This window comes from Nicotiana tomentosiformis, chromosome 7 (assembly GCF_000390325.3).
Source record: "Nicotiana tomentosiformis chromosome 7, ASM39032v3, whole genome shotgun sequence".
Lineage (NCBI taxonomy): Eukaryota > Viridiplantae > Streptophyta > Magnoliopsida > Solanales > Solanaceae > Nicotiana > Nicotiana tomentosiformis.
Genome location: NC_090818.1, coordinates 52,145,902 through 52,160,224, shown reverse-complemented (window position 1 = coordinate 52,160,224; position 14,323 = coordinate 52,145,902). Strand labels below are relative to the sequence as shown.

The following is a 14,323-nucleotide window of genomic DNA, read 5'->3' as shown; positions in this document are numbered from 1 at the left end:
CTTCAACATAGAATGACACGAATTTAGCATTCTTTTGAGAAGCACTAAAACTTTATAATTCTTTAAGCATTTTTAATTTTATTTCAAATTTTGAGGAAGTAAGAATATTTAAATATATTATTATTAAAGGTTCAAAATATTACAACTAGTAGAATTATCCCGTATGGTATTATGATTTGCAAAAGTAGATACAACATTACTGCCACTAGCAGAGATATCCCATTAGGGCATTCTGATTGATTACCATAAGCAGCTAGAACATTACAAATATTTGTATACTAGATAGGATTGGCCCGTGCAACAGTTTGGTTTAGAGCGTGTTTCATTTCGATAAATATTGTTTGCAAAAGTAAAAAGAGTAAAATATTTACATAGAAAGATACCTGCAAAGTAGGTTAGCTGAGAAGTTGAATTAACGATGCGATACAAAGGCTTGCACAGAATGAGAAGGAAAAATCAACCAAGGTTGCTTTAGTCTGTCTACTGATGCAAGACAATGTTCAATAATCTATATTGCTCAGATCTCTCTCTGTAGTCATGCTCGTTGTCTGGTATGCAAAAGTGTAACATGACGTAATCTGTAATGAATGACATAGAATAGTTTATTACCAAACCTTAGCTTTATTATCTGTGGGAGCGTAAGATATGGTTTGAGCAAGCACTCCACATGATTCTCCACCAGAATCTGTACCTGCATAAGAAGGTTCTCAATGTCTGCACTTACTGCAACAAAATAAGCTTATAGAAGAAAGATAAATATTTGAGGCACGATAATGCTTTCACATATATTCTTCATGTAGAATGACTAGGATCAGTGATGTAGTAACAGAATTTAGTAGCACCTTATGTCCAAATATAGTGCAACCAGAGTTTTTATTTCATTATCTGCAAGCTTCTTCATCATGTGCACAAGTTAAACTAAGTTGGTGCATGAAGCTGAGTTTTCGAGAGAGAAGTATAAGGTTGTACTGTGAAGGAATTACATACTCTAATTTCATTAAATCCTAAATTGAGTGTTGTCAAACTTTCATTGATTAGCTCTAAACTCCTAGTAAGGCTGACTACAATTTCGTATTAGGAAAGAGTTGTGTACTTTGAGGAAAATTGAAGATTATCATACAATGAAAGAACTATAAATATGAATTGAAACCTCATTTCTAGGTCCATTGGCTCAAATCTGTGATAAAATTGAAGAAAAAGATATCATTTCTAGGTCCAAGCGCTTACATGAAAAAATAAGCAGTTACCTTTAAGGCCTAAAACAGTAGTAAGCATTACAATACTGTGACTATCATATCCTAAGTTAGTATAGAATTACAGTCTAGAAGTTTTAGTGAAGAGTATGGTCAAAGTGAAGGAAGGCAATTTATGGGGATTAACAATACAAATTTAATGATCAACCGGAATGGAAGAGCAAAAGCAATTAGTTAAAAGCAATTAATTCAAAGAAACAGAGAAAAATTAAGTATCCTATTTATGGGAAGGTCATGCGCGATAAATACAAATTGAGGAAGGAAACATGCAAACTTAAATAAGCTAGGTGTAAATACAAACATGAGGAAGTAAACCGGAAAACTTAAATAAGTTAGACTCTATTATAGACTTATAGTACATGATTTGTAATGGATCGTTAATAAGTGGGGAGGTACTTACGCAACATATTGTATATACAATGGTACCAACAAAATTAAGTTCTGGTCTGATATTTAGTGGAGAAAGTTGTCCAATATTAACAGTCTACTATCAACTATTTTCAGTAGTAAGTCACAAAATAGCCTCGCTCTCACATGTTTATTCAGAAGATGACTTCACGATGGAAGGTTAGTAGATATCTGAAACTGTTAAGCTAAATAAATTCTCTTTTAAACAGCTAATCCTGGAAACTATTAACAATACAGTAGTAACATTTTCAATCATTTTATACTTCACTCACCCCTAAAACAAAGGTTCCTAGTCTCTCTTCTCTAAATCAGCCCATCTGATTGGTTCGTGTATTAGCCAGTGATCACCACTGTCAACTAAAAATATGTCCTACCAAGAATTGAAGATACTACTCCAGCATAATAGATATCCACAAAATAAAAGTACTATATCTATAACAAAGTCAATGAAATGAAATCATGGTAAAACTAAAAACAATGAAGTAAATTAAAGTTCATACCATTTGTGAAACGTATAATAAGGGGTCAGATCTTCTCGAACAGCCTTGTATGTAGATTCTATACTCCGAACTCCCAAGTGTTTGTATTTTAAAAGAGTTCAATAAAGTGCGCTTATATGAAATAATTTATCATTTACCTGACACCAACCAAGCATGAAATCTTTTACGTTTCAGTCAAATTTGGGGACCTCAGCTCCTGCCTTTGCTACCTAAGGTTCAATGGGATTGTAATTGATTCTAAATGTGCGTCTGATAAACTTTAGCATAAGGTAGTTATATTTTCGAGAAATCATTAAAATAAAATATGTTAGATGAAACTCACCTACGTGGTGACAAAGTTATATTTCAGAACATATGGTATTAGGATGTATGCCATTGTCTCTATCCAAAAATTTCACAGAACTTTAGTCGTCAGAGGATATGCAAATACCTCTATGAAAGTAATACCTCTATGTTATTCTGCAATATAGTTTTGAAGAAAGCAAACACTAAATAGCCATTCAGTCCATCAGTGAGCAAAAAATTGAAAGAAAAGCATACCGGATAAGAAGATGAAGAGATTAGAAGAAAGAGCACTGACTCTAGAGTTTTGTTTTTGATAGCATATAACGATTATTAAAAAAGCGATAGTGCATCTTCCAAGGTTGAAACCTCTGCTAATGCATTGTAGCCTTTTTAACAATTGTTATACCATCACCGTAGTTTGATATAGCTTACGTCTCGTTCATTTCAGGTCCAATCTCACTTCCTTAAGCTATCATGGCTTAATGGTGCATAATACGAAAAAGATTCTGCTAAAAAAAAGTATAAAATTAGTCAACAAATGTAGTGTGAAACGTGAACATTTAGATAAAGAAATTGATATCGAAAGATAAATATATTAATAAAACTCCATAGACAGCATCAACTAAAATACCTAACACGGAACCGATTGCTCAACCATAATGGCTTTAATAGGTTAGAAAGAGATGAGAAAGTTGTTGCTAATAGACAATAAGCATTCTTCCTTTAATGAAAATCAAAATGCTCAGTTTTGTTGTATGAAGAACTAAAAATAAAAATACTTATCTTATAGAAGTAAAGGTCACCAAGGAAAATGTAAGGCTTAAAAATAAAACATATTATTTCTTTAGACCACGAGAAGAAAGCTAGCCATCTTTTATGGTACACGAATGTCTCAAAATATTCAAGAGTTGACTTCGGTGTAAGATCTATATATGTACTTATTTGAACATGCAAAATGGTTTTCATATTTGTACTACATAAATGGCTAGCCATTCATTTATGTAGATACTAGAAATAAACTTAACTTCTAGAGTAACTTACAATGAAACATCTTCAAATGCCAAATGGCATCCAAAGCGACCACAAATCCGACTGACATAGATTAATAACAAAAATCAAACACATAGAAAACCAAAAAGAAAACTATGGAATCGCTGTAGTATGAACAAACTCACTCCAAAAGCTATTAAATCAAATCATGACCGCAACAAAGTCGAAGAAACAAAGCAAAATATGTCACCGCTCACGTTTTACCCAAAATTAAAATTACGAACATGTGCTCCTCCAAAACCACTTGTAATAACTATATTTAAATGATGAAAAGTTTTAAACAAAAGGCACATCCAAAATAACCCCAAATTTTGCATAAATGAAAAAGATAAAATATTGATATTTTTGTAAGCAAAATGGAGATAAACATTTGTGAGTCACCTAGGAGGGGTACTCGAGCCAGGCCAGTCAGTAAGAACAGAGTTTAGGTAGCGGCAAAAAAGTTCTCCTGGGTGAGAGAAGCATTGTGATATACCTTATAGGTTTTAGAAGATGCAATATTTGTTATTTCAGTAATCGTCCTGCATTTTAGAATTGTAAAACACAGATAGACAGTAAACCCTCCTCTTTTGTCTGGGCTTGGGACCGGCTGTGATGCAGTAGTGTAACTGAAACCCAGGCAGAGTTAAAAACTTGATATTTTTCGGGTAGTAGGTAGGTTAGCTTCACAGAGTTCAATAAAAATCGTAGAAATATGTAACAAGCCTTTGTAATTATAGATTTTTCACTGATTGGTCCTTGAAAATTTTCACAATGAGCATTTTGATTGTATATTGCACATCGAAAAACTATATCAGAAGACTAAAAATTTAGCAAGCATTTGAAGGTATACAAAACAATTATTATTTAGTGCTTACGAAATTGCAGAGAAATTTTTTCAGGCCCCAAGAAAATCATTGAAATAAACAATGTATGGGAAATTAAGGAATATGAACAAGAAAGTTGTGAAATTATAGGAGGGCTTTTTGAATGATTTCATCATATACTATGTTATATGTAGACTGGTCATCATCGTTATCCACTGTAGGTGGTCAGATTAATATTTTTTATATAACTTGAACTCTTTGCTCTCGATAAAGCAACATATAGCTGGCCATGAGAAAACACTGGCTCACGTAAATAAATACCAACATAATCTAATGTTTGTCCTTGTGCTTTATTTATCGTCATTGCAAAACACAGGCGCACCGAAAATTGTGTTCTTCTAAATGGGATAGGTAACTTCTCATCATCTGAAGATAACAACGGTATTCTGGGAATAAATACATGTATATTTTTGAAATCACCGCTCGCAATTTTAGCACTTATAACACGGTTCTTAAAATCACAACATATCAATCGTGTACCATTGCATAGACCTTCACAAGGATTTAAGTTTCGTAACAACATAATGGGATAATTTTCCTTCAAAATTAATTTGTAAGGAGGTAAACCAGCATGGTTTAATGAATGTAGAAAATTCTCAAACTGGCTTTGATCATTTGGTTCAACAGTTTCATCCTTTGTAGTAAATATCTTGGCGTATTTAGGAAATTGAGCTATGAGTCTATCATTTATTTCATCAACAAAGTTATTTTTTGTCGTCAAAATAACACGAGAAGTTAAAAAAGAAGAATCATGAAAAGATGTATGCAAATCAGGATATATTATGTTGAATAAAAGATCCAACGATTCTTTTTCAGTAATATAAGGAACAATGAAAGACCTGAGAATTTATATTTTACCATCCATATTTGTCTTTTCTTTTCCATTTGCAATCCGCATCAAATATGCACAGAAAGAGGGATCAATTTTCGCACGCATATTCTCTGATAATCAAAGTTTTTCAAGCTCATTCCATATTTCAGAGTTTAATATGATTTCCCAAACGAAGTCTTCCTTTTTTCCACTTCGAACCACATGAAGAGTTTGTCTAAAATCTCCTCCAACACAATAACTTTTCCACCAAAAAGTACATTTGTGTCCATTATATATTTCAAAAGAAAATCTAAAGCTTCAATCATATTTTTCTTGGCCATGGATACTTCATCCCACACAATTAATTTTGCATCACGAATCAAAGACGCAGTGAGCTTTGCTTGCTGATATTGCAAGAAAACTTTTCATCAATATTAATTGAAAATTTAAAACGTGAATGAACTGTTCGTCCTCCTGGAAGGTACTCTCTGAAAGATTGCGTCGTATGCCATTTTCTGTTCTGTATTCAATTTTCTATGCAACAGTAAATCTTCGTCGCTCACAATGATGTTTCTTTTGAAATATTCTTCCTTCACTTCATTCGCCATTTTCGACGATGTGATAGTTTCTGAAACAAGGTTGAACTCATTAATATCACGGCCTATAGAATGTAATATATCATTGATGTGATTTAGGACAACAAGGTGGACATCTTTTGCCATTATATTGGCTAGGTTCTTAAAGTCTTCGGACATTGAATGTTTAAATTGTTTTCACAGTTCCCTTGGCTTGTCAGGGTTGCAATGTACTAATATTGTAGCAAATAAACGTCTTAAACTATAAGGCATTTGATAACATGCAGCCTCTGACATACATTCAACCAAGCTGTTATCACAGTGCAACAACCCTCTTCTCTCCGCAGATTCTCTAAATGTGTCACAACATATCCCGTTTACTCTCAGAAGATCTTCGTATGATTTTGGTGCACTCACATTCATTAGTAATAATCTAAGGTAATATCTTTCTCCTTCTGTTGGATGGCATGTTACAACACGGCCAATAACATGACCTCGTTGTCGTCGAGTCCACATTTTGTAGGTAGATGACCATACGAAGTATTGTGGAAAATCTTTATACAACAACTTAAGTTCTTTAGCATCTTCGTTTGTTTCATTCATCAAAAAAAATTCTGTCAACATTGTCTTCTTAATCATAGGATTTTTCAGGATACTGTCTATTGTGTCAGTTTTTTTAAAGGAGACAAATTGTAGTCCATCAAGATGTAACTGGAGGTGATAAATACTTGGAGTCATTTCATTGATAGGAAATGCAAATAAACGTCACATAGCTTTCAGAGGTGACACCCATCTAGCAGATTGATACTATTTTATCTCATCTATTTGTATATTTGTGTTATCTTCGTATAAGCCAAATAAAATTTTATCATGTCCTTTACACACACACATACATACATACTATATATATATATATATATATATATATATATATATATATATATATATATATATATATATATATATATATTAGACAACTTTAATATCAGAGCAAACTTCCATATTTATATGACAATTATATTTACACAACAGATAAGGATTATAAGGAACAACCCATGAATTATCAAGAAATTATTTTCTAACTTTTACAGATTTACCAGTGTTTCGTCTTCTATAAATTGGATATGAGTTCTTTTCTTTTGTTGTATCATTAGCGAAGCTCTTAGGGTACTTAAATTTGCACTCATTTCTTTTCATACATGAATTTGTAGGATATAAATTATCACAAGGCCCATGCATCACGTGTTTAGTAACAAGCTTATGTAAGTAAGAGTTTATATCAGGATCAGGCACCTCAGCACAAACAAATTTGTCATAAGCCTTCGGCGTTAATAATTTATAGTCATCAGTAAGTATAATAAGGAAATGAGCATGTGGAGGACCGCATTTTTGAAATTCTATAGTGTACATATAAGCTGCAACGTTTCCAAATATGTTTCTTTTTAATATATCTGTCTTCATCTCTTCTACCTTTGCTCTAAATACATGACTAACTAAATCAGGCCTATTTTGAGTTTCGTCTGTTAGGAGCAAATGTTGCTTTATTTCGGGCCAAGAGGGATTGCATATCATCGTCAGAAATATATCAGGCTTTCCAAAATACTGCACTAACGCAATAGCATCCATATAACGCTGGCACATATCTCTCGGACCACCCGTAAAACTTGTCGGAAGAAAGTTTTGTTTTTCTATCTTAGAAGCTTCTCTTTCGCCAAGTCTTAAGATATCTACAATTCCTTGTAGTACATCAACCCGAAATAAATCTTCGTTAAATGAGGAAAAATCTAACCTCTGAGTTTCTACTTTTATGAATTCATCAACTGAATATTGTTGAAATAATCTACCAGAATATAAAATGATGTTTTCCTTATTGTCTCTCATCTGGAATTTGTAACAGTAGTATTCACGACAAGAAATATTATTTCTTTTTTGTTTCCCCTTTTGCAAAATATCTGCTTCCATATCAAGTAGTCCATCAATTGCACATGTTAGAGACACTTGGAAGTTGTTCGGTCTCATAGTAAGCCCGCTTTCTCAATTTATTTCTAGGTTGCAGGATTTTTGGAATACCGCAATGCCAGCCGTTTTGACCATAAGGAAGTAAAAGCGGATATTGCAAAGGATCATAACAGCCATAGTAGTAATTTACTAACTGGCTTTTGTTACTGTGAGTATAAATTCAGATATGGGGTGCAGAACTATTATGTTCGTTTCTTGTTCTACCCATAATGCTGCTACTTCTGACACAGTTGGCAAGTTGTATATTCGTTGATCTAAGCCAGAGCCACATCGCAATGCAATATAAAAGTTTGATAATTTTGGAATATGTATAAGAGATTTCAAGAAGATACAATAAGAATTTATCTTCAGTATATCCATTAGTTTCTCAACAATCGACTGTCGAAGTATATCTGAAGAAGCCATTCGATTCAATATTTCTGTGTTCTCATCATAAAAATATAACTGTAAATTTCGTGGTTGACGATTTGTTGGAATCAGATCATTTATGAAGTGATACATTTGACCTTGTACTTTAAATGTATAAATTTCTTGGTTTCTTTTTGCCAGTGCTTTGTCGTAGTTCACTCCAAGTGAAGTAAATACAAACATATTGTTGTAAAGTCTAAGGTAGGTACAAAAGTGTTCAGATTCTTCGGTATTGCCTAAATATAGATTCAAGAGTTCATTAGGCATTTCATGTGACATCAACTTAACTGAACCATTGTAACAGCAAAATGCTGGTGTTTCATATTCAAATCTTTTTGCTCCACAATATTTACAGTTCGGTACAGTTTTTAAAATGGTTGCATCACTGGGTAGTTCTCTAATATTTCAGTTCAAATATATTATTTTTGATTTATAACCTATGTACATTAGTTGCAACAATATATCTTATTAGTGTTGAGAAGAGAGCAGTAGTAAATGTTGTTAAAAGATTAAAGTGAGACAAACCTTTGTTTGCGACGATAGATGTCTCTACATGGTGTTGTTCATAGGGTGCACCAGAGCTGGAGCCTAATATACAAACAACTCTAATTAATATATTAAAAGAGATTACAATCAAACTGAAATAACATATTTTCACTCACTTACCATGTTCAAAAACGGAGAAGTGGTCAGTAATATTTTTTTCTTTGTCACAACCAGCTACTTGCCCAGTAACCGAAGATATACCGTCTAACATTCAAATAAAAATATGTTTAGAAAAAGCAAATTATATTTAAATATAATCACAAAGGATAACACATATATACATGCATATATCTGTGTTTACTAACAGTGTGTGTGCAAATGTGTCTTTTTCTCGAACAAATCGTTTTTGCTTCTAACCTGTGGCAGTAACTGATGGTCGCTCAACTATCGTCAGAGTTTTTTGTGTAGGTAATTCTAATCCAGCAGCTTGTTTGGTATATTCAAGCAGTACGGTTTGAACCTTTTTTAGATCAAGCTTTTTTGATCGGCACTGCATTAAAAGAAAGTCTCTTTTATCAACTGGTAACTACTTGTACATATCACGTCTCCTACAATTAATTTTAGAGACTATTTCTGCTGAGTATTGCTTCCTTTTTGCGGGCAGTAAGGTAATGCCAAATGCTTTTTATCGATCGACATCAGCAGTTCGAGCAATCTATAAAGGTTTAACATACAAAGAGATTTACATTTCAATTGAAAGTATAGACACACTACAAATGCCCAAACACTTCTATAATTACAATATTTATACATCACTAAAAGTATCACACTGTACACCATAAATGAATCGTGAAAAAAAGATAACAGATAGATTGAACAGAACACAAACTCATTGACCTATTAATAATTACGTCACCGCTTTACATTCATAAAGTTCCATAATTCACACAAAGTAACATCTAAGAAATCAGGTAGCAAAACTAATAGTGTTAACTTATTTTAGGCACAACTTTTACTGTAATAGAAGCCTGAACATTTGAGTTTTCCTTGTAGCCATTCAAAAGTTGGGACATGAAAACTATTGGAACAAAGAAGGAAGGAAAACTCTTTCCGATAGTGAAAAAAGGGTGAATGTAATCAAAGTTTAACAGAAACTCATTGGTCTAGTTAGAACTTGGCCAAAGCTTTGCTCTCACAAAGCTCCATAATTTAGAAATAGAAGGACATATAACAAACAAGGTATAAACCAAATAAAATACTTGTAATTTCAAATGCTAGCAGAAGAAATCTAGTAGTTTGTGCCTCTGCCTTTGCTTTCTTCTGCCATTAGAATAGCATTTGTTGTCGTTAAAGAAAGCTACAGTTTGTTATTCTTTAGCTCATTCCATGTGCTCTAGTGAGCTTACATGGGTTTTCAGCTATAGTGCATGCCAAATTATCGCTAAGTGGTTATCAACGTATATGCATTTATAACCTCACATCACACTTGGGCGAGAAAATCAGGTCCTGTTAGAAATTTGATAGCAGTAAAGAAAAACAAAAGAACATAGAAAAAGCCTTGAGGTGTGATGTTATTATATTTTTAAGAAAAAAGACAGCACAAATTATTTATGTGAGATGCAATCAAGTATCCATCTTATTTGAAGTGAAATTTATCAATTATAAATATCTGATTTGAAATTAAAAAAAGATTCATATACAGAGAATATTAACACTTAATATATGTTGAAAATAAAAGAGACTATCTATTCAAGTATTTTATAATATGAAACTCATCATTCAAGCACTTTGTGATAAGAAATTGATGGACATGTATTTAAAAGTTACTTTTCAAATTCTACTATCAGTGCGAGACTTCCTTAAAGATGGTGTCGTTGCAAATAAGATATCACAAACTGGATAACAAGTCCATCTTGGTGCAACAAACCCCAACAACAGTAAGATCTAAATGAAGACATAAACAACTCAATGAATGCTTAGGAAGTTAACCATATCTAAAAGTCCTGTACAAGTTTCACACTTGATCAATTGCGTTTTCCTTTCTTCAGTTAAAAAGTCCAACAACACCCTAAATCACTTAGATAGTTTAACCAGAGAAGGCAACTTAGAGTACACAGTAATACCTTAATATATACTGAAATCTCTCAGCCTGCTCTAACCACTAACCTTCATGTCAAAAAGATGCGCTTAGAAGAAGAAGTAAAAGTAAATCCCTTCTGTTACTGTAGGAGCGAAAAATCATCAAAATCCGACGATCAAACGCAAACCAAGAAACACAACCAAATATTTCAAGAAATAATAACCAACCTATTTAAACAAATAGCTGAAAACTTCTGGAAAGCCAAAACTTTAACGCAGAACTACACTAAAACCAATAAAAACCCAACTAATTGGAAAATTGCAGCAGCCTCTATTTTGAGCCCTAAATCCTTCCTTGAGATTTTAATCGAAACTTGTGCAATTTGTGCCCCCTCGAAAGGAATCTAATTGAAAAGAATAAAACTTTTGTTGTTACTGTAATTGTTACTGTTGTCTTTGGGTTTAATACCGTATTTCACTTGGGATTAATATTTTACTTTTTTATTAGAATATTAAATCCTAGTATTCTATGAAACATGGAAGCCATCGTAGAAGAAATAGAAAGAAGAATAATTACCACAGTAATTCACGGAAGTGCAGGAAGAAGAGCAAGGGAAAAGCATGCCACCTGGGGAGAAAAGTGTTTAGTATAACTTGTGATAAACCAGTGCGAAGGCGATCAATTAACCGATGGTATCAAAAGTAGTAGGAAAATCAGTGAAGTTGAGATAAGAACAAATCTCAAGATGAAACAGAGACAGACATGATGAACAAAGCAAAACGGAGCAGATTATTTGCTGTGAGATACAAAGAAAGCTGAACATGAAACAAACAAAGAAAGAGGATAAACAGAGAGAGGGATTAATCGAAGGAGGGATTATATCGCACCACCTGTCAGAGTTATTCTATACGTGTTAGCTATTAAGGAAAACTTACGAAAAGACTAAAGTCGCCCTTGGAAGCAGGCATGACTATCCTGACCTGCTTCCAAGCGGCTTCTATATATATATAGAATAGATTAAAAAACTTCCTCCTTGGTGGTCAGTTCTACTTTCGACAAAATGTGGAGGCCGCGACATATACGTCAAATTTTGTAGTTTGGACTGGTCAAAAGCTTCCTTTGCTAGTAGCTGACCTACTTCATTACCCTGCATGAAGTTATGCCTGATTATCTAGTTCTTTAGCCGCAATATTTTGCAGCATGCTTTCATGGATAATGTCAGTATCTCATGTTGGAAAATTAATGGTATCTCAAAAGGGAATCCATTATTTTGATTTGAAAAAACTTTTCTCCATGAAGTATTATTTTTTTATTTACTTATTATTTAGTAAATTATTTATATTTAATAGAGTCAAACTAGCAGTTAACTAATCGTTATCTAACTGTTGGAGCAACACCTATATAAACATGGTATTTGGAGAGCTAAAGACACAATTTCTAATACAACTTTCTGAATCTCTCCTCCTATACGTTGAGTTTCTTTATTGAATTTTCTGCGGGTTTTGTTCTCAGTTTACTAACTGAAAAAGTTTGTTGAATCCTGGGGAATATGCCTAATTTTATTCTTTATTGTGTAGGCGAAATATCCTTAAGGACAATGTCCTTGACGCGCCTCAAGCTTTGCTAAATCCTATTCTCCGTAACCAATGCACACACTATTCTAGTCATTGTTCTAATTCCACTTGGCAGTATATCGATGTTCAATATTGATCTCCCAGGTATCTATAATTTTTGATAAAATGGTATTCATTCTTTTTGTTCTCTTTTAACTATATGAGATTTAGTTTTATATTGGTTACCACTCACCTATATAAAAATTATATATAGTTTTAAGTTAATTAGAATCTTGATTGTATAGTATGTGGTTCAGTTTGTTTGCATTTTATCTACTCAGTTGATACAACATATAAGATCGAAGAAAGTGACTCTTAAGTTTCTGTGAATTTTATTTTTTGAAATGATGGAAAAGTTCATGTTGTACTTTTATTTCCATTAGTCTTCAAAATGGTGAAAGTTCTTTATGTTAAGTTGATCTAGTGGAAATGATATTAAGTTGTCTTATAATAAACAAATATAAAGAAGAAAAATCATCTACTTTGCTTATGTTTCTCATCTTATAAGTGTCATATTGCAACGATCCGGCCGGTTATTTTGAGAGTTATAACTCCGTTTTTCTCATTTCTGCTTTCCTTTGTGCTTTTCAGCTATTTTATGATATACTGAGTTAGTTGATTCGGGTCCGGAGTGGTTTCAGAGTGGATTGAGACACTTAGTCTCTTATTTAGAAGCTTAAGTTAGAAAAGTCAATCGGATGTTGACTTATGTGTAAACGATCTCGGAATTTAATTATGATGGTTCCATTAGCTTTGTAGGTAATTTTGGACATAAAAGCGCGTCCAAAATGTGATTTGGAGGTTTGTACTGGAATTAGGCTTGAATTGACGAAAGTTGAAAATTTGGCGATTTCAGTCGGTAGTGAAAAATTTGATATTGGGGTCGGAATGGATTTCCGAAAATTGAAATAGGTTCGTGATGTCATTTGTGACGTGTGTGTAAAATTTGAGGTCATTCGGACGTGGTTTGGTAGGTTTTGGCATCATTTGTGGAATTCGGAAGTTTAGAAGTTCTTAGGCTTGAATCCGAGAGTAATTTGGTATTTTGATGTTGTTTTGAGTGATTCGAAGGCTCGACTAAGTTTGTATGTTGTTATATGACTTGTTGGTATGGTTGGTAGAGGTACCGAGGGGCTCGGGGTGATTCTGGGTGGTTAACGGATTGTTTAAAGTTGGAAAAATGCAGCTGAAGCTGCTGCTACTGGTATTTCCGCACCTGCGGAGGGGGAGCCGCATGTGCGAGGTCGCTGGTGCGCTTGGTAAGCCACAGATGCGGACATGGACGACCTGGTCTAGAACCGCAGGTGCGTAGAAGTGGTCGCATCTGCGAGCCCGCAGATGCGAGGCTGAGTCGCAGATGCGGAAGTGAGGAGTTTGGCTGTTTCAGCAGAAGCGTAGGAAAATGCACAGGTACGCGTCCGCAAGTGCGAGACCTGGGACGCAGGTACGGGACCAGTGCGTTAAGTAAGTTTTCGCAGAAGCAGAGTTCCCAACCGCAGAGGCAGCTCCGCAGGTGCGGATATTGGACCGCATGTGCGATTTTGCTGGGCAGAAAGTATAAAAAGAGGATTTTGAGATTTTTCCTCATTTTCACAATTTGGAACACGAACTTTGGAGCTTTTTGAGTGATTTTTGAAAGGAAATTCGAGGGTTATCACTGAGGTAAGTTCCTTGAGCCTAATTATCCTTAACTATGGTATTTTTTCGTTGATTTCTCACCTAATTAGTAGGATTTTAAAAGTGAAATAGGGGGTTAGGGCTTGGGATTTTGGAGAGTGTAATTTGAGGATTTGAGGGACCAAATGACGTCGGATTTTGATGAATTTAGTATGGGTAGACTCGGGTGTAAACAGGCTTTCGGGTTTTGTAACTTTTGTCGGATTTCGAGACGTGGGCCCGGGGCCCGGGTTTGAGTGAATTTCGGGATTTGGCCCATAATTTGGTATTTTCCTTGTGGGATTCATTCTTT

General features: G+C 34.0%; 1 protein-coding gene across 3 annotated transcripts; it reads right to left on the bottom strand.

The window, feature by feature from the left end:
- Positions 1–273: 273 nt before the first annotated feature.
- Positions 274–10,058, bottom strand: LOC138896489 (uncharacterized). Of its 3 annotated transcripts, none has more exons than XR_011409696.1 (5): positions 9,921–10,058; positions 9,079–9,211; positions 8,842–8,925; positions 8,701–8,763; positions 274–578 (listed from the first exon to the last, which is right to left on the bottom strand). XR_011409696.1 is itself a non-coding variant. In XM_070181532.1 (4 exons), the coding sequence occupies exon 4, from the start codon at positions 7,765–7,767 to the stop codon at positions 6,820–6,822; it is 948 nt and encodes a 315-aa protein (XP_070037633.1). In that variant the 5' UTR covers positions 7,768–8,763; positions 8,842–8,925; positions 9,079–9,211; positions 9,921–10,058; the 3' UTR covers positions 6,702–6,819. The 3 variants fall into 3 exon arrangements, 1 of the variants encoding a protein (XP_070037633.1); XR_011409695.1 differs by lacking the exon at positions 274–578 and adding an exon at positions 4,385–5,801; XM_070181532.1 differs by lacking the exon at positions 274–578 and having other exon boundaries at positions 6,702–8,763.
- Positions 10,059–14,323: the final 4,265 nt, after the last annotated feature.

What these genes read in the sequence shown, in the direction of transcription:
- LOC138896489 (XM_070181532.1), bottom strand. Translation starts at nt 7,767, where the DNA reads ATGAGACCGAACAACTTCCAAGTGTCTCTAACATGTGCAATTGATGGA.